The 24,585-nt window shown below is 39.1% G+C and overlaps 1 protein-coding gene across 1 annotated transcript; it reads right to left on the bottom strand.

Moving 5' to 3' along the window:
- Positions 1-16,193: 16,193 nt before the first annotated feature.
- On the bottom strand, positions 16,194-23,235 carry LOC118777992 (corticotropin releasing hormone binding protein). Its single transcript, XM_036529273.1, has 7 exons — positions 23,142-23,235; positions 22,679-22,772; positions 21,390-21,547; positions 20,838-21,048; positions 18,582-18,730; positions 17,897-18,014; positions 16,194-16,756 (listed from the first exon to the last, which is right to left on the bottom strand). The coding sequence occupies exons 1-7, from the start codon at positions 23,220-23,222 to the stop codon at positions 16,602-16,604; spliced, it is 966 nt and encodes a 321-aa protein (XP_036385166.1). The 5' UTR covers positions 23,223-23,235; the 3' UTR covers positions 16,194-16,601.
- Between the last annotated feature and the right edge of the window lie 1,350 nt (positions 23,236-24,585).

The following is a 24,585-nucleotide window of genomic DNA, read 5'->3' as shown; positions in this document are numbered from 1 at the left end:
TCCTTATACTGTGTTGCTCCCAAGGTCCAGAGTATCCTGATGTATCCGTTCTGACTTGCACCCTTTCCTTTTCAGTCTCAATAAGACATTCTGTGCACCGAGCATGCGAATTCTGACAAGTTGAATGTATTTCTCTCCAGTAGTCACCCTGACACATTTGAACAACAGAGTTCAGTGAGACTGACTGATTGATTAAGGCAAGAATTGCATACTGCATTTCAGCACGTACTGTATTCATCACGTGAAAAAATTATGTCTGAGAAGTCAATGTATTGTGACATCAGATACCCTCAGCTTTAGCGGTACTGTGTCGTCTTTTGTAACAAGTAATTTTTCGGACCCAGTGTAACAATAGAATTCAGTTCTTTAGGTGAAAATGTTTGACTAAAATTTGTAATGCTTTACTGAATTTTCATTGTAGTTCTTATAATGTAATTGAAATGACACCTCTCTAAAATGTACAAACATGCTAATAATCGCTAACGTTCTTCCACTGTTGTGATAATCAGAATAACCTGCAGGAATATTAGTACTAGCCTGAACAAACTGCAGAATGCTGAAATTTAATTTACATGAGACCACATTTCTATTCATAAAATTAATTAGCCATAAAAGTGCAATGATCAGTACAAATAAATCTTTTTACAATTATAGCTGAGAATGAGATATTTAATTGAAATGACAGCAAAATGAAAGTGTTCCAAATCACATATTTAATTAAGTTAACTAATTATTTCCACAGGAATATTCATCAGTCTCAGCTTATGTTTCTAACATTATTTGGCTACATGCTAATGGAAATCAAAATAGCTAATCCACGTGTGTGTGTATGTGTGTGTGTGTGTGTGTGTGTGTGTGTGTGTTCTTGTTGTAATTTCTATTTTTGAATTATATGATTGCAGTAATAACAATTAACTCTTGTGTACATTTATTTTTTAATGAAATTAAATTTCTTAACATTTGCCGTACCATAAGGACACCAGACTACTTCAGACCACCACAAACTGTACATTCAGTGAGCCCATGAGGATACTGACTCTCACTTTCCTGGTAAAATAATGAACTTCTGATGAATTACAATGGCAATCTGTTGCATCAATCCAGTTCCAACACATCAGACTGTCTCTTATTTACATTGGATGGCTACCCTTGAAGGCCCCACATTTTAGCGGGTGGCTGACTTCAGGGACCTGCCTCATTGTTGTCATGGTAACATTACGATACAGACCATCAATTCTTATCCTCTATATCTTGAATCCACTCATCAAATAACTCACTGCTGGAATATGCGCTCAGTTCAGTGCCGTGTAAGAATATACAATGTGTCCTGATGGGCTTTGCATGAAACTCATCTCAGGACCCCTTTGAAGTCCTTTGAAAATCTACAATTGAGAGGCAGAGTATGGTGTGGGCAAAAGTAGAGTCAAATGCATTCGGATGTGAACAGGAAGTGGGTGGTCAAACAAGTGCTATTTTAATAAGGTGGCTGATGCGAAAGTTAATGGCTTTTGTAACCCACGGACTTCATCGGTTCCATTGTTTTGATGTCATCACACGGGTAGGACACTTTTCATCCGTCCTCTGCGCACTCATTGAGTGCATTCCTAACCAGCGGAGCGATGGTACAAGGCACCCGTTCATCACCAATCCAGCTCCAGGTTCTTACATTCCACTCAAAGCGTATGAAAAATGTGTCTTTGCCTGTGCGCAGTGATGAAGTGCATTCCTTTTATGGGAGCAGACAGGACTGGTAGGGTGTCCTGCCAGCCCACTTGGCCCTCTAACTGCCAGATGTTGATAAAAGATAAGATAATGATAAAAACTCTGAGAACAGTAGATCAATAGGTGGAAAATATTACTGAGGACTGTAGATGGCAATAAACCATAGCCATAAACCTGGTAACTAACTATAAGCCACCATACAGTTGTATTATTCTCAAATTATGTTACTGATTAATAAATTAAGATTTTAAATTTGTTTTTTACTTCCCTATTTATGGTTATGCCCACAATTCAGTGTTATACCTGATTTCACCTGCTTTCTAACAATAAACACAGGAAATCACTTGCTTGCTAACAGTGTATGCAGATCCTTGAAGTGAGGCCTATTATTGTATAGAGAGTTACACAACAGAAAATCTCTCAATATCAATGGACATATCTGTAACACAGGTACAAAGTAATGCTTGTATTGCATTTTGTGTTCAGGCATTACTGTGAATTAATTATGCTCCATAATGTTGGCATAGTCTTGGCAGCAGAAAAAGAAATATGTTTTGATTGAAGAAAACCATAAGTCTGACAGAAAAGAAATCTCTGAAATTGGTATGTATGATGAAAAGTTATTGCTTTGGCTTTGGCATCTTCAGAGTAATATCTTTTTTCTTCTCTTGACAGAAGTGCATATTTTGGTTTGTACAAAGAGTTTGTCCTTATCTGACTTTGACAATAGATTCCCTCAGGAAAATGTAACTTTTTTAAACCTTTTTTTGTCTCACAATGGTGTGCAGACTCGCAGTACTCTGTACTCTGCTGTATACAGTAAAAATCTTATCTGTAAAGGCTATCTTAAAATAAAAATGTACTGTATGTGGCTGCATCCCATATTTCTTAAATATTACAATAAGTCATATTTAATCATATACTCATATTTTACAATTATCCTCATGTCAATGTTCAAGATAAAGATAAAGAGTCAAGCAAGAATGTTTTTCTTACAAAAAGTAGATATGTCTTACATGTTCCTATCTGAAGATAATCTTATAATTAGATTTTTGTTTTGTTTTACTTTAAAAAGTCATATATTATTATTTAAGTGCTGACAGTGCTGACCTACTAACACTGACACATTTGTACTGTACCTGGTTAATTGCATTTTTTATTTTCCTTTTAAAAGTGCAGTAAAAGTAGTTTTCCTTCCAACTCAGTGTTTTAAAAAGCAGAAACATGTTCTGTTCATAGACACGTAGAAGCATATATCTGATTGATTCACAGTAGAGAGTAAGCAACAGCATGATTATCGACATAAAAACATCACCTTATATATCAGCCCAGATACTGTGCTGTTTGTCCACATTCGATCACTACAGACCTGGTAGCATAATCTGATCACTGTTACTGTGTCCATACAGTGTCCTCATCTTTTAAGTATTTTGGCCTCCTTATATGTTTCAGGTATCAGGCATCCACTTTTCTAACTGCAAATGTGTTTGTTTTTTTTTTAAACAAACCTAAGGACTATATAACAAAAAAACAATCGGCATGAAAACCTCATCAAAAATGATATCATTCGTTTTTGACTCTGCACACATCTCTGTTGTCCCATGCCTACAGTTCAGTATTATTGATTGTTTTGTTTTATTTTAGTTGTTGCTCTTGCTTGAAATTGGATTAAGATGGCAAAGTGTACTATAAGCTTGTCGCAGCTGCCCTTCATCATTTGATTTTCACTGTTTTGGAAATATGTGACAAAGTCTCAATGTTTCTGCACTGGGATGTTACGGGACGTCAATCCCCAAGAAAAGGCCTGCTCTGAGAATGACCCCCCACCCCCCCCCAAGTTACGTAATATTACTGCTGATTGCCTAAACGTGTTTTTTTTTTTTTTTATTTCAGCTTGCGTCGAGGGGCTTGTATTGAGACCACGTGCAAGCATGCGCACTGCCTTGCGATACTGTGCCGCGGATCTGGCTTGGAGCATTGGTCGCTCTGCGTTCACTAAAGACTGTTGTGGAAATTTAAGAGGAGAGATTGCACTGGGCTTGGGGGGTTTGCTGTAACACGCTGATGCGGAATGATGCAATTCCCAGAGAAAAGCCCAGCTGGACAAACCCTGTCAATCAGCCCGTCGTGGCTGGAATCGCATTATGCCCCTCATAAGCAGATTTAGTGGAAGGTGATACACGCACCCCTCTTGCACCGAATTCCAGATTGATAGCTATTTTTGTTGGAGTCATGATAATGAGGTGTTTGTAACTCGATTGAGGATATTCAAATGTAATTATCTAGAAGTGGCTGAAATAATAACAGCCCCTCATCAGAGAACGTGATGGAATAATTGCGTTTAATTTTTGTGACATTCTATAATAGCTACAATTACGTTGGTTTCATTTGTGTGAAATACCTTTTTCAATAAGTCATAGTTTTCTTGTTTCATAGCAAAGTCTATGCTCATCTACCACTCGAAATATATCCCATTTTAATTTTTTTTTTTTCTTTTTTTTTCTTATTTTTGTAAGACTCCATATTTTGTGTTGGACATATCGGCTTTATTTATGAGTGTGTGCATGCATGAATGTCTGTGTGGATGAGTGCATAGATTTGTGTGTGCAGACGTGCGTGTATGAAATGGTTCCTGTCAGCAAAAGGAAACCTCAGCAACACTGACAGCATGGATGCTTCGTTCTGTAATCATATGCTGCCTGTTCAATGACTTATATCTACTATTCTGCATGGAAAACAACTGACTAATAGAAGCCAGCAGATTCTCTGTTCCCTGTCTAAATTTTGCCAACTTTTTTACTTTAAAAAGTTAGGAGTTACATTTAAAATCAAACGCTGAGACATCTATTCACGACTTCTCATCCATTTCTACGATGTGAGCGAAAGTGCTCTACTCTGTCTGGCCTTATCAGTGACGTACAGTTCAAAGGCTATTGTCTTTTTCACAGCTCTCAGTAAAGCTGTGTGAAAGATGGGTGTGATAACTGATAGTATCTTCTTTTAACAATGGTTACAATTATTGCATCCTTTGTGAAATTAAATTGCAAGGAGACCCTGGATATGAGAAGGGACTGGGACTGTTTTGTGTATGTGGCACCCTACTGATTGCAAAAGCACGCACACCAAGATCCAGTCCAGAGAGAAACCTGCAACGAGAGAAAAACTGAACAATGAGCAACACAGGGGTCACGCCGAGATTGTCGAAACCCACAGTCTGTCATCTGACTGCACTTATCTCGACACAGACACCAAAGGGGACGTAGAAACGAACTGTCTCGGGGTGAAAAAAAAAAAGGTTCATCAATTTCCCCTTCTAACCTGAAATCTGTTTCTTTTCTTTTTTTTTTCACAATTCCTTCCTCTTGTTTTGAGGAGGTAGCTGAAGAGGCTGCGTCTTTTTCACTCCTGTACCTTAAAAAAAAGCATTCCCTCCCATTGATCTTACAGTGAAGCTTTTTTAAATCTTCCTTCCGATGTGCAGGACGGGCCTTATCTCCAGTGCGCCTCTTTCCCTTCGTCAGCCAGTGCGTCATCACCCCCATTTGTTCCTCTCATTAGGCGGGGGCAATGTCTTAAGGGGAACATTGATCTTAGGGAGTCATCTACAGAGACTGGTAATACGTTTACCTCTGAGTTATGATTTCACTACCTCAGACTGTACCGGCTCTCTTATCTGAAGCCATGCAGGTGCTCGTGGGATGCGGCAAGAGGTTTACCCATGTCTTTAAATTGCCAGCTGCAGTCAGCAGAAACCTTCAGAAGGAACAGAATGGAACATTTTCGCAATGTGAAAAAAAAAATCCCTATTTACGTTCTGAGCGCCTTCGAATTTTAATGCTTGACTACATTTTTTTTTTTTTTTTTTGCGTCTTGCAGCTGCCCGAGCCACAAAAGATGTATTTTAGTTAATTTGAAAACAAAGGCACAGTTTGCGCAGATGAAATCATAACAATGACAAATTGAAATGAAAGGCTGGATGGAGTTTAACTGAAATGCAATTTGTAGTTATTATGTTCATGTTAGAACATAGAATTAGCATGTGTTGTTATGACAACTTCAAGGGTAATGTTTCCAAACAGTCTAGCATATCCAAACTGCAGGGACTTTCCGCAGATACTTTCTTTCATTTTGCATCTGAAACTTACAATTTCTTGCAAATTACAAATCTTACAAAACTTACAAATTCTCTTCAAATAATATGATGAAAAAAACACAGGCCCGAGGTACATGAAAGAAGATAGGAAACATTTAACAGCATGACTTTGAAATAGTGCTCAGCCAGTTTGTATGAGGTAATGTGTCCCAGATTGTTCATTGTGATGATTTGATTACAGTTTCAACATCAGACCTATTTTACAAAACTCACACAGATGTTCACTGACTAACTGCCTCATACATGTGTTTTTGTGGAGATATGCAGTATATTACATACATTAATTCACCCCCAGTGACATACATCTGGTGTGCTGTAATACTGTTCTCATGTTGGTCACCTCCCCTGTGAGCTTTGGTTGTGATCAACACGGAACAGTATTCCTGGGTTTGAAAACAAGTCGTGGAGCGATTTTCCTCTTCCCTGAGCAGGTAACCAGTAACAGCCCATTTCACGTCTCTGTTTTTTTTTATTGCCCTGTCCCTTTGGACAGTAGCTCTCCAGTGCTGATAGGAAATTTGTATCATGTGTAAATATAGCACTGGATGAATTCACTTAAATAGGCTGCATTCTACCATGGACTTACAACCCGGGGAGGTTGCACGGGATGACGCAGGAGACCAACAAATGACAGTGATAAAAATTAGTTAACTGAGGCCTATGACAGGACTCAAGAAACAAATAGCAAATGGCTGATAAAAAAAATATATATTCCTCCAAGGTTGTCCTTGAAAGTTTTCCACAAACCTTCTACGAGGAGACGGAGAGTTTGTGAAGACAACATGTACAGAAGAGCAAAATGTTTTCATGGGCGTCTCGACGGAAACAAGCAACGCTGCCAAGCGCGATGACAACAAGGATCGCAAAAATTTCACACCTCCTGGGTTTTGCGCGGCGGACAGATGGGAGATAATCGTAGCATCCTCTTACAAACAACACGTGGCCCTTGATTTTCCAGAACAGCTTGGGGTTCAGTCACACAATGGACCATCCCATGGGATGATGCCTTCCTGTAATGCTGGTCTGGACGTCCTTCGACGCGTCGCTCTGTGAGATGATCACCCTTGCTTCCCGGACAATGAAACCCCATTAACATAATCCAGGATTCAGATGTGCTCATTACGAATGAACAGCATCCAATGTCAGACTGGCACTTCCATTCACAATTCTAGTAATTCAGAGACCCAGCTGTTGGTGACGTCCAGGGTAGATTTAATGCAATTTCCTGCATAATTCATTTGCAAGCAACAATAAAAAAGATGAACAACCACTGCTTTACATTAATGTGAGCATATCTTACATATTGGAACAAATCTTGTTTTTTTTGTTTGTGGAAGAATCATGTGTTGTGGAGTTAATGAAACTGTGGAGTTGAACAGAAGCAAATAAGAGAAAAAGATCAAGCTGACAGGTATGGTGTGACAATTTTGTCACGGTGTGAAACGTCCCCATCTTTTCACTCTTCATTTAATAAATATTTTCTGAAGATATTATTGTTATATATAAATGAAATAGGACTCTAAAGTAAAACCTTTGGGTTGCAATTCGAAAACTGCATTAGGCAAGAGAAACAGTGGTTGCAATTCAAAAATCACCAGACAAACCAGCACTTAACAGGATAGCAGCAAAAAACAGAAAACAACAGCTCAACAATTGATACAGAACTGAATGTACACCTCACAGTCTCAACAAAAACTGTGCATCGTGAACTTCACAAAGGTGGTATTTATGGTAGGGCTGCCATTGGGAAACAACTTGTAACCAAGGCTAATGCCCAATCACGCATAGCCTAGTGCAGTGAACAGAAAACCTGGACTTCTGAGTCCTAGAGTTACTCTGAATGGTAGAATTATAGTTGAGGAATACAAAAGCAACCAGGTGCACCCTATGCTGCAAACATTGTTTCCTCAAGATGTTCCCATATTCCAAGACAATAATGCACTCATACACACTGCTAAATGGGTGGTTTCGTGGATATAGACACCAGGATCATATCAAACACCTTCCATGCTCTCCCTAAATCAACAGACCTAAACATCAGTGAACCTTTATCGGAACTTGTAAAGTGCAGTGAACTGGAAGTGCAGTGTAAATTTCACCCTCCTCCGTCTTTCAAAGAATGACCTTCCCTCTTGAAGAATGGGCCAATATAACACTACAAATGTTTCAAAACTTGTGTAATAGCATTTCAATCATTGTCTGTACCATTTTTCTAGCCTCTACCAGAGTCTACCAGAGTGTGTGTATATATATATATATATATATATATATATATATATATAAATATGCATACATGTACATACATACATGCATACATACATAGGTTCCACATCTGAGGGGGGATTTTTCTTCATTTTCTCCTGGCCGACTTACTCTGGGTTCTTCAACTTTTTTGCTTCTCATTTGTGAACTGCTTTCTTGACTTAGAATCTCAAATATTAGATTGGATTGATGTCTGGAAATTGAGCTGGCCAGTTGCAAACATTGATTTTGTGCTCAGTTAAGCATTTCTTTGTAGATTTGGATGAGTGCTTTGGATCACTGTCATGCCGGAATGTCCATTCTCAGCTACGCTTGAGCTTCTTGGCAGAGGTAACTCGGCATTTGGCCACGGTGTCCTGGTACATGCTGACGTTCATGACTTCCTCTATCTTAGCCAGGATTCCAGCACCCGTTAATGCAAAATAAACCTAAAACATATGAAACCCCCAGCCCCAGAGTGAGCATGGGTTTTAATCCCCAGCATAGAGTTTACGTTTTTACGTCAACCATAATCCTGATGAGCATGTCCACAAAGCACAATTTTCTTTTCATCTGATGATGGTATGTCTCCAACTATCATTCTGATGTAGTGTACCAAATTCAAGGCACCTCTTTTCATGGTTTGCCTTCAGAAGAGGCTTTTACCTTGCAGCCTGGCCATGAAAGCCGTAATCATGCAGGCAATTTTGAATTGTGCTTTTTTGACCCTATGTATTCTGAAGATGCCAGGCTGTTTTGGCAGCTCCAGCTGTTGCCTCTGGATTTACTCTTGTTTCCCAAACTACTTGCAAATGCAAGGCAGGATTGTTGCTGTAACATTATCCTTACTTGGGAGGTTAATGGCACACATTTCTCAACATTGATTGGTTTATGGCTTTTATAGGGCAATTATTAATTAGTTGTTGATCAGTAAATATGGATTTTCATACAGTAAGAAACGTAAGCGTTGCTGTCGATAAGGTTATACGGGGACTGATCTTTGGCATGGTGTTCGAGGAAGGTGGTGGGGAAGGAGATTGGATGGATTTGTTAATTGCGTAGGGATTGTCTGAAAATTCTACTCCCAATTTTTCATTTGGAACTTCAATTAATGCAGGATGAAATATGTTCATGATATATTTTTTCACTTCCATTTCTAATTTTCTTTTTTTCTTTTTGATAGGATATCACTGATAGAAATACACCAATCAATTTAATGAACATAGATCACAAGATAAAAAATAAAATAAAAATAGAAACAGATGTAAATAGCAGAAGAAGCCTAACTTGTTTCAAAAAACTGATGAATAAGAAAGTCTTAATAGTTGACATAATGTGTATTACATATAATTTTATTTTGCAGGAACTTCTTTAAAAAATACTTAAAGGTGTAAATAAATGTCACCCTTGTGTTTTCTAGAATAAAATGTGTCTAAATTTACACACACAGAATTATACATAAAGCAGACAAAAATGAAAAAAGCATGGTAGATATAATTGCTGCTACTTAGGTCATTAAGGAAGGCAATGATCAAAAACACAAGCAACTGTACATTTGAATGCCTGAAAAGCAATAAATTTAAGGTTTTGGAGTGACCTAGTCAAAGTCGAGACTTAAAACCAACTGAAATGTTGCAGCAAGACCTGAAAAGCTTTGAATGTCACTGAGTTAAAGTAGGTCTGCATTGAGAAGTGGACCAGAATACCTGCAGGGCATTGTGAGAGACTGATCAACAGGAAGCTACAGGAAGCATTTGGTTGCAGTCAATCAGTTATTGAGTGAAGGGGGACAATTAGTCTTTCACACAGTGGCACAGAGTGTTGCATAACTTTGTTATGAATGAAGTGACAGATTTTTGTGTTATCTGTTCATTTAGATTCCCTTCATCTAATATCACATTTTGGTTGAAGATCTGATGACTTTCAGTATCAAAAATAAGTGATATAAAATAGATACATATAAAATAGAGAAAATCTAAAAGGTGGCAAATACTTTCTCACAGTCCCGTATGTGTGTGTATACATAGATGGATGCACTTGGACTCCACAACGCCTTCTAATTTCTCAGACAGTGTTCAGCTCTTGTTTGTGACAGTGATCAAGTGTGCAATTTAGAGTGTTTATTTCACGCCACTCTGCCTCTGAAAGCAGATCCAGGCAGATGTGGGCCGTGCTCGCCGGTGATAAGATCCTGAGGCCAGCACCACTCTGCGTTCCCAGCTTGTTCACAGGCTCCTCGTCAGAGAAAGGAGATAACAAGTGCAAATGGGGATAAAAATGGATCCGGGGTGTGCGCAACCTCGAGGAGCAGCGGCTGCTGACTGATAGCTGGAAATCCAGGAGGCAAGGAGCAGAAACTAACAGGAACGGGGCTGAAGAGGAGGCAACGCCAGAAATGCTGTATCCTCACATTAAAAAAGACCATATCAGTTTACCACTCCTGTGTGAAAAATAGATGTGTTCAGCTAATTGGTTGCGAATAGCTTTTGTTTTTTCCTTTCACTGTACACAGGGTATCGTAAGCCTCTCTAATGAAAAGGAAATGGGATTTGCTCTGTAATACAAATCTGTCTGTGGTGAGGGTTCTCCAAATCAATGTGCAACAGCCAAGTCTGTAGAGATGGAATTATTGGCTGGTGGATAAAATGTACCCAGCTTTCTGCTTTCTACATTTTGTGGTGAGTGATAAGGGCTATATAGTATATAAGTACTTACAATTTTTAAATATATCTAGGAAATAAGGGAATTAGCTCTGTCTGCAAGTTTGCAGGAGTGATCGCTTGACTTCACAGGGGGGAAATTCTGAGAATGTCTGCTGTAATGGACATCAGCGATACCAAAAGCACAAAACATCCATTAGAGCGGAGCCACACTCATTTTCCAATTATGATGCAAATGGGGATGTTTGCCCATAAATGATATTAATGCCTTTACGGTGAGATGGCGGCGTCCATTAGATGTAAGTATTCACTTCGTAATGAAACTTTTCACAACAGCACTTACACCTTGATGCTTATTTTGTCATTAAATTAGGATGTTGTGGATTTGCCAGCTGTTGCATTAGCGGTGTCATTATTTCTCTGGTAAACAGGATGAGGATAATTGACCTAACCTGAGGGGTGACTCTAATTTCCTATCTATTTGCTGCATTCTCCCTCCAGGTTCCTTTTACACACGCTGTGTTTAAGATCATTGGGGTTGGCACCTACTGCAAATACCTCAGACACTGTTGACAGTGAAATGTGTGTTTCAATGTTCCCCATTCTTCACGTGAAGTGAACAAGACATGGCTTGGAAATAGAGAAAACGGTGAGGGAAACATGTTAAGGCGATGCTGATGACTTGCATTTACCTTGCAATGCTCATCCAGAGATTCCCTAACACTGAACAGTGAGGGGGAGCTTTCCAATAGCAATTATGCTGAGCATTTTCCACCAGAATGCACAACTCATCAGCGCTGAACTTGAACTGTAATAGTGGTTATTTTCTCCTTTTCAGAATTGTGAATTTTGTGTATTTTTATGTCTGTTGCTACTTTTGTCATCATGCAGACATTGAGAACAAAATTAATCATACACTTTAAATATATTAGTCAATTACAGTTATAGTTCAATTCCTTTCTGTAAAGGGGACAGCTTGTTCTTCACATGCATTCTTCATTGACATGTGTGCTCAGTGTTCTGTTTTTTTTTTGGATGCAGAAATATCAAATTCTAATAAAAAAAATTCTAATCAAACTCAGCAACATGTGTGTACTCAGCTGGGGAGTATCGCCACAAGTGTTTTATTTATTCTTTTTTGTTTTTGCATAAATCTTGAGTGAAATAGGAATACTATCCTTTTGAAAAAAAATGCTTTCTGAAACTGACACGGACAGTCTCAAGGTTTTCCCTGGATTGGATAAACCAATAGATGTTGTTTCATCAAGGTTCTCCACAGCATCTGGCCTGCTGGGTGGAAAATTTGGAACATTTCCCAATAGTGACTGTTGAGTGGACTGAGAGTCCGGGCTACTTGACTGAAAAGTGTATGGGAGAAGGGCTGGAAAAATGACGTCACGCCACTGTGCTCGGAAGGGGTAACAAATGGCATGTAATCTTTGATCATTTACTTGCCATGAAAATGAGAGATCAATTGATCCAAGCACTTTGCTGTGAATCATGGTCAGTCTTTAATTGGGCAACAGCTAAGGAAATCAGCTAGGCTCAGACTGAGATCTCCTTGGATAATATTTGTTCTTTTAGGAGGTATTGGGTTATCCTGATTAGGATCTAGTCTGGTAAGAGGCCTGTCAGTCAGCCATTGTCAAGTGGAATTCTTCCTTTTGAAGTCAGTATAGTCTCAGAGGTGTTTATGTATGTTCTCATATTTCACACTTAACTCACACTAAAATTCACATTCTTTGTTTTCTAAAATTTGCACTTGTAATAGTAATTACCCTTAAAAGAGATTATCACAGCTGCATAGTACTACCTAGGAAATACAATTTCCTATCTTTAAAACTTTCCCAAATCTATACTTTTCTGTCAAAATTCACTCTGTAGGGGTGTTTTCTCCTGTCTGATTTCTCAAAAAAGACATTAGCAGCATGGGAGATCACCTGGAATTCCCTTGTGTGTGTTTGTAACTGTAACTGTAACTGGTAATCATTTTTGAAGGCAAACAGGCATGGGTATATCACAGAAATGTGTGTGTTTATGGTTTGTAAGTACTAATTTGATTTACAAGTGCAAAACATGATTTATGAGCATGAGTGCTTTTCAGACTAAATTTCAGACAAAATTACTGCTTTGGCCAGTACTGCTTTATGAATATTCTGCCAAGGAAATGCAACACGTCTTTTGATGTAAAAAAAAAAAGATCATAAAATAAAATCACTTATTGTACAGATATTACTGTAATATGTCCAGCAGCAGGAACAACTGAGGCTGGTGAAGATTAATGGAAAAATCAAAAGTAAGTTATGGTATACTAGTAAAGAATAAAAGTCACAACATATCTGGGGGGGGGGGACTTCTGTTTAATTGTATAAATGTAATTGCATTGGTTTGGACGTTGATTTAATTTAAGGGCAAGACGAAAAGGGAGCAAAACTTACTGAGATGTCACTGCAAATACCCATGAAAGTACCAGGGGCTGTGAAATAAAATCCCATTATTGAGCTATTCATTTTTCATAGTGAGAATCATTTTTCTGCTTGACAAAATGATGTTTCTGGGGCTTGACGAGGTTTGTGTTCAAAGGGAATGAGGGACAAGCACGAAAAGAGGGATTCCAGGAAAGCTGACTCTGTCTTTGCTTTCAGCAGGCAAGACTGCAGCACGCTCACACTGCGTAGAGCCTCAAATGGTGCATAAAGCAACAGGAAGCAAGAACAGAGCAACCAATCAAATTAAGGCTGGTAACGATGAGAAAATTCCACAGTAAAGACTGCTATACCAAATAAAAAGCAATGGACTGAGATGGCATTTGATTTCTATTAGCTGCGTCTGTCACGTTTCAAGAAACAAATGTTGAAAATGGTTCCACCACCTCCCACATGGAAGATTGTAAAGCTCGTGGGTATTACATGAATAAGACAATCAGCATCTCTGAGATGAGATCCTGCAACTGGGGCTTGTTCCTGTTTTTGATTTCCAACATTTCACATGCTGTTCAGCCTTTTTTCCTACAACGGTGTTTTCTCTTTCCTTCCCTCATCTCTGTTCTCCTTATCTGCTGCACAAATAAGCCTGTGCGGTGGGCCAAGCCCACCTGAGTGACAGTTTAATTTCACTTCTATGGTTATCCCTGTATATCGGGGAAAAAAATAATTATTGCGCCTGTGAAACTGATCAATTAGCGATGAGCATTTACTATACGGTTACTTCGGCTCAGGTGGTCCAAGATTGTACCCCGTAATAGGATGGTGTGGCTCAGCGTGAGAGCAATTTCTGACTGCAGATGATAGACACCTTGAACCGAGCAGCAAGAATACACACAGCTTCTTTAGAGCCATCAGTGATACCTGGTGAGAATTTTAGGTCTCATCAATTATTACTCAGAGTCACTCTCTCTAGGACGCCTGATTCTTGCTGTGATAATATGTCTGCAGGCTTTAATCAAGGGCAGACTGAGACACCAAGTTTATTTTTGGCCCTGTGAAGAATATGGCTTTGTAGTTGTGTTTTTGTTGTTTTTTTTTTTCAACAGACTTAATTTAAGCTTCAATTTACAAATCATTTGCAATGGTGCAGTTGTCAAAGTACAGCAATAGAATGTATATGGAAAAAGAAAGTTGTCTTATGCTTAAAATGTATATACCTTGAACGTTGAGCAATTGTGAAGGTGAAAGGTGAAGTAAAATAAAGAACTCTCATAATTTTAGGCTATCTCTGCTCAGTGATCACATCTTTCGCTGCAGACATAGTATCGCGGGTCGGGATATTGAAGAGCATGAATTGTCCCATGGTGTATGCAGTCTGTCTGTTGTCGTCTATTTTCACCACTCAATGCCTTAACAGCTCTGTAAAAAACACTGCCCGCTTTCACAAAACAGACTTCATAATAATTTGTTTCCAAACAAGACATATTCAGCTTATACTTCACTGAGAACACCACTTTTGTAGGAGTAAAGAAAACATTCTTTTGAAAATGATGCAACATTCTGCAGCTAAACTACTGCAGTTTTTTTGTCATCTACATTAGTCACCTCTGAATCTTTATAAGGTGACTTTTTAGCCTTATTCATCTCCTTTTCCGCAGAAGACAGAGCACAATGCCGCCATTACATTTTACAAACCCTGTCTGTGGAAATGATTTAACCTTTGAATTCCTGCTATATTTTGATAACCTTTCACCATATTCCTTCTACCACGCCATGCAATCTATGATTAAATAAAAAGAATTTATCTAAGGGAGCAAAGCAAACATTACCTGATATCTGTGTGCTTTCAGATGTGCACTTCCTATCATTCAGTGAAAGAATGTTTTAAAAGAATGAATAATTAATCTATGCCTTTCTAAATTAAAATGCTATAATTCAGACCATGCAGATGTGTAACATGTGCACTTTGACAGATCAATATAGTAGCTTGGAATTAAATAACACGGCAATTTCCTTTTTAAACAAAAGTCTGACACTATCCTTTCAATGGTGGAAACTTCCTCTTCTTCTCCTTCTCCTTCTTCTTCTTCCTCTTCTTCTTCTTCTTCTCCTTCTCCTTCTTCTTCTTCTCCTTCTTCTTCTTCTTCTTCTTTTTTCTTCTTCTTCTTGCCATCCCAAAAGGCAGCTCCAGTATCATAAATTGGTTATGGCACATTTGACCTATTGGATTTATCAAAAAATTATAATACACCAACTGTTAAGAAAGGACAGCGTTTACATTTTTATTACCTCGGTCCTTGGTCCACCACTGTCATTTAAACTCTCAGTTACCTTACAGAGAATGAGAGTGTCTATTCTGGCAACCATCAGCTGAAACGGGGCTGTCAATATCGCAGCATGCTTTGGGCTGAGACTAGGGTCAATGGCTGCCCCCATAATTCTTTGCAAGTGGAACAGTGGCAGTAATGCAACTCAGCCAATAGGTGTCAGTCTTGTTATGGGAGTAGGGGAAACATGATTTTGCGGAAAGAGATCAGGAACTTCTAATGTATGTGGTATATAATTCAGACCATGCAAATGAATGCTGTGGAATTCAGGTACATGTTTTTGTGGCTTTAAAATGTGATTCATAAGAAAAGAGAATATGATATTTGCAATTAGGTTAAGGAAATCATTGCATTTACATTTACATTTACATTGCCATGTATTAATACCAGATATTTGATGGAAATGGTCTGTAGTTGCACAATTTTTATTACAGCAGATAAAATATAGCAGGTTAAAGACCAAGGCTGAATTTAAATCTCACAAAATATATCACTGTGCTATACTAACACTTTTATGCTAGCAATAATTGACAGTAATTGTCAGATTCAGAGTTTGCTTTATCATGCAGTTCAGTTTTATTAAAAACAAGTTTTGATACAAATAAATATCTTAGTAAACAATTAACATGATTTTTACATACTGCATTAGATGCTTGCTTTGTGGGACCTTATTGAGAACATATCCATTTCTTGAACTTCTCAAACAAGATGTGCAAGATTTCACAAAATAAATTATAAATAAGATGTACTGTCAAGGGATAACATGTGTCTTTCAGGGTGACTGTTCATATGGTCACTGAAACTGAAATGACTCTGCATTTGATATACTGTAGAAAGAGAGTACCAAATAATGTAGTAGCAGTGCACACAAACACAAAATACAGTTTTATTGAGCCTATATCAGTCAGGGATTCAATTTACATGACGAGAAAACAAAATCTGAGGTAATGAATAAATAAAACTTCCAAAAGAAAATGTACATGATTTGGTGATGCCAGCTGCTATTCCCACATCAGTCACATAGTTATTTGGCTTTCAGTCATTCCCCCTTGATGAGGCAGGAGAGCAGAACTCATTCTATGAAGCAGAAGTCCTCCACGTTGTTTCCTTTGATTTTCTGGAGCTCGTTGCGGTCCAGTAGCCGATACTGAAAAGTCACTCGGTTTATGAATTTGCCGCTAGACACCATTCTCACTACAGTGTTATCGCATCCAATCTTCATTTGAGCTGAAAGTGAGCACAGACATACTCTTAGGTCGCAATATATCCCCCACTGTAGCCCAGATGAAAACATCAGATGTTTTTCCAGGTTTGAGAGGAATGCCAATATCTGATGCTTGAGGTCATGTCAAGTAAATATTAGATGTTCAAACAAGGTGGTGTCTTAAATTGCGTTGTGGCATCAAAGCTCCTCAGCAATGTTAAAATCTTGATTTTTTTGATAGCGTCTATTATGGACACGATACAGCCAGAGACATAGCACATTAACATGTGACTCAGTCTGCAAAAACGTCAAACGTTGATGTTTAGGCTATGGTACCAGGTTAGTTGTAATGGTCATAACTAATAAAAACAACTCAAAAGCTGGGGTCTGTTCACCTTCGGTTTCAGCAGATAATCTATAAAAAACGCAAGTGTATGTGTAGTGGCCCTCTGTGTGCGTGAAAGGCTTGAAAGGCTTGAAAGGCTTGGCAGATTGAAAGGCTTCACAGGTTTTTCCCTTATGCAAACCATTGTTTGTTTTTTGAAAGTATATACATAATAGGAATAAAAATATAACAGTTAACTAGTCTCATACACTGGAACAAAGAGAATGAGACCAGCTTGATAATAAATATGTATAGTGCATATTGCTACAGAACAAGGGTATGATAGCATAGCAAGTAACGCATCAGTGATAAAGCATTAAATAAAGAAAGAGGAAATAGTGCCAAAACAGGAAAACAACCAATCTGATCACATATGATCACATAGTACACATTTAAAATGTTCTTAAGGAAAAGCCTTCCTAATCCCATAGGATAAAGTGCCTACAAAGACTGTCAAGGACAACCATGGAGGCGAACAAACACATAGTGCATGGCACTCTCTTACCCTCAAATTCACCTCCATTAAGGATGATGACAACCATCACAGTCGCGCAAGTAGTCAGGGCACAGTGTGAGACTGTCATTTTTCATTAGTGTCAGGCATTAATTGACTAGTCTGCACCTCAGCAACATTGCATACACATCCTACTTTTCCTCTTTAATGGGGTCTGTACAGTAATTTCACTAATGGCAACAGTTGTTAAGAGGTGAATCAACATGTTTTATGAACATTCTGCAGTAAAACTACAGCTCAGCTCAGGGAGAGAGAAGCACTCACCGGGGCCACTGAAGGAATAGCAAAGGTCGGCCACAGGGTACATCTTGGAGGTGTCCACACCATTGCCCCCAAGGAGCTCCACAAAGTCTCCTGCTCCAGCACACCCTGGAACAGCCCTCTGAGAGAGAGGAGAACAGTTATTACCCCCAGGCAAAAAGGAAAACACAAAATTCTCTCACAGTTATCTCATTGTCATCAATGCCTAAAATGTTTTAAGAATTGTTAATATATCTATTCTGACATTTCATCTGTGTGCTTAAAATATGTTTTTCCCTCACTTAATTCTTGCTATATTCATAGAAGACGATGCACTGCCTTGCTACGTTTCCTAGTTTATGTGACACAATGTCTTTTTTTTCTAAATTCAGCATCTTATTGCTGTGAAGATAATTATAAGAGAGACATTTTGTGTTATAGAAAAGTGAGCCACATATACACAAGGCTTTTACACAGGGTGGGAAAATATCACTAATACCAAACACTTACAAAGTGCATCTATAAGATAACTGATGGGGTACACTTTTCAAATACACTGAGCATATTATGATTAATGACTAATGACTTGTTTGGTTATTTTGCTCTATACTTACGTTAAAGGACAAACAAGGCAATACGTTATGCTACTCCCTGTCCAGGGAATAAATAGACTCTGTGTCAGTGGGAAGAAGACACGGCTGACCCTCACCTTCACAGGGAAGTCATTGAAGTGCCCCAGGCTGAGCTCGGCGATCTGGATCTCCACAGGATATATGATGGAGAAGCTGCAGTTCTTGTGCTGCTGAGGGATTATCATAGTGAAGCTGCCCTCTGGGGTCTGAGAGATTATGTTGCAGGCTGGTGGGAATAAGGTTATTCGCTATTTAGTTCAATAAAATTATGGATTACGTTAAGACTAATGGTGCATTTAAGGTGTGGTTAACTTGAGTTTATTATCCATAAGGCACACACATGCGTGTACGCACACACACAAACACACACACACACACACACACACACAGAGCAAAAATTGACGGCAAAAAATCCAAGACTGCCTTATTTTTTCAAAAGCTTTCACTCTGAGTGGCTCAGAGGCTTAAAGTGGTGGGTCATAGCCAGTAAGAGTCAAGAGAGTTGACTGCTACACATATTATGTGGGTGGGCTGATGTCATGGTTCTGTAGCACAGACCCCTGCTGGCTTAGAAATGTCACACTGCAGCCAGTTCATTAAATAAGACAGTAAAAATGAGCAACATGTTTTAAGTCATTAAAATGAATTTTATGTCATGTACCATGACCATAAAACAAGCATAACTATAAAATAACCATATGGATTTTAATCACTATTAGAATAATTTGATTTTTTAAGAATGCAAAGCAATTCCAGGAAAATGTACATTTTTCTTTCATGTTATACTTTCTAAGTGCAAACCTACTTTGAAAACCTCTTCTACGAAGCTAGTCTAAGTGAAAAAAGCTATACTATGAAAGGATACTTGCACATGCAGTTTTTAACATGCTGTCCAACTGTTAATGTATGCGTGAATTATGAGAATATGGTGTGCATACACAAGCCACTTCTTTTTCCATGTTTCCAGCATGGTGCCCCTGGCATAAAATCTCTTTTTGTCATGTAGCTGCCACAGAAGAGGATGATATGCCTGACACAAGAGAGGTTTATAGACCTCCTTGCTACAAACTCTGTTTCAAATTCTGTAGTGGCAAGTTGCCCTATCGAGCATGCCTCACATACAGAATTGGCCAGCACGCAGACAGCAGTAATTCCACAATGCTTGTGGACTACAGAATGGACTATGATACGAAGTACTGTAGCTGTCTATTCAAAAAAAACAAAATTGCTGAAGTTAATTATCAGGCTGACATAGCTGCATGTCAGACTACTAACTTCTCATTGCAAATATGTATAATGTAAATGGTTTGAATGTATGTACACTGCATTGCGTATGCATATCTAAAGCTCTTAGTTACTTTGACAAATAGGCTACTTGTCCTCCAGTGTTTTTAAAGCATGCACACAAACCCCTACCCCGCTACTCAACAACATTCACAAATACCACCTCACACACACACACTTCCCCCCTTCTCCCCTCACTCAACAACTACCTGTGAGAGGAGCTGACATACACAGGCACACACATGGACATGCACACACACACACACACACCACACAAAAGCCCCTTTGTTTGCTTTAGAAAGAGTAAAGCACCGTGAGTTGTCCACAGGCCAGGCATATCTGATTGAGCTCAGAACTCACCCATGAATTTATGACATTATGGGATGTGCTTCACCAATCGAGCCAAAATCCGAGCAGGCAACCATGCCTATTCAAGCACGAACTCGTGTATAATGATGCAAGACATATTTCTACTATGAGACAGTTTTATTTGTATTTTTTGGGGTGAGCTTTTACCATTTGGACCCGATTCAAAGGACAGCTTTGTGTTCGCTCTGCTGCAGCAGGTCATATGTGAGTGTTTGCGCGCTGGCTGATCAGCTCCCGAGAATGAGATGAACAGCAACTCTACATCTTTCACTTTTTTTAAACGAGACTCTATCCGAACTTTTGTTTTGCTGCCTAACAGATATCAATTAATGCCACTTGGAGGCACATTATTGCTATTGAGGAACATTTTAAGCCATGACATGTGGTCCCTTGTCACCCTATATGTCATCTCTCATTTTAATCCTTCTACATGAAGGATGATGTCATTGAAGAGAGGGAGGGTTTAAAAGTTTATAGACCCTTTGGCACAAATGATCCCACACTGTAGAGAAGAGTTATTAGACATCAAACCAATACTATACAAATAACAGTAGAAGCATTGTTTTTCTCTCCCCTCATATAAGTCAAATTAGGCTGCAGCACTCATTTGGTTGTTCATTTAGCTCAAAATGCCACTCCACCAGGAGAAAGGCCGCATGGCTTTTTCAGGCCGTACTCACGGAAGGGGTTGATGAGTTTCTTCACTGTGATGCTGAATCCACTCCCCGCATTATGTATGCGGAAGAAGATCATGGCCACGTTCTGCGAGGAGCGGACCACCTGCCGGACCGAGCCAGTCTCGCAGTAGTCCACGTATCGCTCGTACAGGGGTAGAGGGTGGTCCTGGCTGCTGGGGAACTTCTCCCCTTTCATGACCCAGCCATCAAACACCTGTTGGGAAGACATGTTCACAAGTGAACTTACAAAGCCACTCTCAGAATAAACAATTTCCACAGCGTTTAAATTCCTGTGGAACAAGGCACTCTATACAAAAACACCATGATAATAAGCACTTCGTAGCTGGCCAGGACATTTAGATCGCAAATTAGAAAAGTAAGGATTTCATCCACAATCAGAAGGCAAAACAGACTCGTGTCTCTGTTGGGTACACTGGGTGGTACAGTGAAGGATTACACCGACGCTCAGCTGATCCTTTCTGCGGGTGGGTCACAGGGGGGACAGGCGGGTCACGGCATGCGCGGGTGTCCGAGCGCTCGGCGGGGGCGGATTACCTTGATGAAATCCCCGCCGCCGCAGTCGATGTTCACGCTGCTGTACTCTATGCTGATGATCTCGTTGGGCTCTCCGATGAAGAACGCTGCGCAGTTGAGGTGCGGGCGGTCGGCGGTGAAGGTGAACTGGCCTTCCGTGGCCAGCATGTCCAGGCATCCTGAAACAGGATGGCAACAACTCTCAAAGCCTATACTCATCACACAAGTCACACACACACGCTCATAGGTCTCATTCCCCTTCTCTGCTTCCAGTATGTAAGGCATTACAGTTCACCGCTTCATAAACACAGTCATTTGGTCTGATAACGGAATGGCACATACTTTCTAACAGACTTATCACAGCAAAGAATCCAGCTGTATTTAACGCATTGTGCATGAGTTTATCAGTATGTTCACGATTTAAAAAATAATTTTAAAAAATCAGCTTTAATTATATTAACCAAATGCAATAGCAGTTACTGTATAAAAAAGTGTTACACATGATGATCCAATTAGTCAATATTACTCTGACACAGTGAGTATGTGCATTATATTACATGCAAAACTTTGGCTTCCTTTCACAACGTATTGTTTAATATACTGACTATATGACATAAAAATGGAAAATTAAAGAAAATCCTTTAATAGAAATTAATGACATTTTTAATTTATGTGTACAAGAAGTACTCTATTCACAGGTCCTGTTTTTGTCTAAGTAACCATGCCTCAACCCTGGTCTCTGGGACTCAGTTAATATTCAAGTGTTAATTTCAACTGCAGTGGGCACATTAACGATATAGTATAAATAATAATTTCATTTTTTAAACAATGTTTTGTTCTATTTTTATTCGTACACGCACACTTACAACAGCACATTTTAACAAATGGCATACGTCGTGAAACTAACAGGCAACTGTCAAATTATGTTAAATCCACACAGCCCATTCAGTTATCGGCTCGATCTAACGTTACTGGCTGGAAGGCCAGTTGGAACGAAAACCAGTAAACACAGGCTTATAGGGATCAGGCTCGGCGCACGCTTGTCTGAACCCTTAATGTCACTTCTGTTATTAGGCATTTGAACCACAACGTGATATCCGCTGCTGGACACAATACGACTTGTAGATGCGCACTCCCGAAAATACCTATCAATCGTGCGGAACTGCAGAGCTACAATTACATGCAGAACTGTAATGTTATATGATGATGCTAAGATCGAGCAACAACGTCCCTATGCATGCACTGTGAATGCTCACCCCTATAGCTGAAACACTTTGCACAACACATGAGATATTTATATATTAACTTACGTAGAGGTCGACGGTAAATCAAATCATCTGGCAAATCTCTTTTGAGTTCGGAATTCAAAAGTGAGAATAATCCCTCTGGAGTAATTTCATTTTCCTGAAAGTACAAATATTTTAATTAAAGTGAGGCGAGACATGAAAATCGTCAGTGACAAAAAAGTAATTAAATCGTTTTGGTGTTCTTACAATGCAAAGCTTGTGTAAACCGACGTCTACGCGTAGCTAGTCCATTGTTATGAGGGAATACCTTCAAGAATTTAGGCTACACAAATAACCATGGAGGTCTCCACGAAGTAACCTTAAAATCACAGAATTAGCAAGCAGGGTTGATTCCAGATAAACTAGTATTAAACATTCGCCTTTGCCTAACAAAGATATTACATTTAGGCTCCATGATTAAAAAAAAAACGCGGTAGGCTAACTTTGAAAACGGTCATGCGAAATCAGACAGCCCAGGGAATCTTACCTCCAGGTACCGACTCTGTCCCTTGAGAGCTGATAGGCTCAGCAAGAAGAAATACAACTGAACTCTGAAAGTCACAGACATCGCACCTCTCCAGCGCTTGACAGACGAAAGTAGAGATCCAGTGGGTAGAACGCCCCTTTTATAGAATGCCGATTGCATTTAATAAGAACGCACTTTGCAAAGATCTATCGATAAGACTTCACTTACTATAGGCTAACGGTCCAAAATTGCGTGGTTATGACGAGAGCATGTAAGGAACTACGGTTCGACCCGCTGTCAGATAGGCGTACTTTATAACCCGACAGATGCCTTAAGTCCCGTTAAATACAAACGGCTGTTCGACTTCCCAGAAGTTGAACAGAGCCCTCATTTACTGTATAGAGCTAATTACGAAATGAGTATCGCAGTCTCAGTTGACAGCTTTTTATATTGAGTTGCCCTTCGCCCTGAAATAGAAAATCACAAAAACACTTATAAAAGAATTTGTCATTTTTATGTTTTATAGAAAACAAGCTGCAGAAAATACAGAATTGAATATAAAAAGTTTGACAGTATCTATGTTATAAACAGTATTTTTATGTGTGAATGAGTTTATAGTATTAATACTTGAAACTACGTTTATGGTCATTTTAATTACAAGCACACTCCTGACACACTCCTTAATTAGTGTATTATGGAGATGGTTCACACACAAGTTATACATTCAATACAACACAATTCTTGTTATTTGATACAGTTACATATCAAGTTACAGTATATAAATACAATCCCCTCTTACATTAAAACCAGGCTAGATTTTCATAATAAAATGGCTATAATGTTTTACTCTGTGTTCAACACTGATTTTAGGCTGGATTCAAACTTTACCAAAATGTGTGTAACTCCTGACTTGTTTAACATTAATCATTGCTTTAAATGTGATCTCACTCAGAATCAATATAGTACATTCATACAATGCATCTCATTTACTTTACACAATAGTCAAGGCTAGCAACCAGAACATCTTGGAGGAGCACTGAATTATTTGCCGTCGCCCAGTCAATTTAAGAAAGCTAACATGTAAATGAGATGTGACGTGCTCTCTCAAGAAGGAGATTGCATGGTTATAGTCCACATTTTGTGAAACATTTTTCTTGGATCTCTCTTTCAGCATGATCCTAATCATATGTGATTTACAAGGTTGACTGAGCATTGCGGTGCATTCTGGAGTGTAAAAGCTATCTTGTGTTTGCGACGGAAGGTCATTGCTAACAAATGCTATGCTGAATGTCAAACATTCGAGGTTGACATGGGGCATTCAAGCGCCTAGCATCTGGCATGTGTGCACTCTCAGACCCAAGCCAGCCTCAATGTTCTCCCTGTCTCATCCATCAGTCACTGAGTCTTTGCTGTGGTCTTCCTCCTCTGAGATTCGATTATGCTCTTCAAGTGTTTGAGTTTGAAA

Source organism: Megalops cyprinoides, chromosome 5, assembly GCF_013368585.1.
Source record: "Megalops cyprinoides isolate fMegCyp1 chromosome 5, fMegCyp1.pri, whole genome shotgun sequence".
NCBI classification, from domain to species: domain Eukaryota; kingdom Metazoa; phylum Chordata; class Actinopteri; order Elopiformes; family Megalopidae; genus Megalops; species Megalops cyprinoides.
The sequence above is the reverse complement of the archived record's forward strand: the minus strand, read 5'-3'. Positions and strand labels throughout refer to the sequence as shown.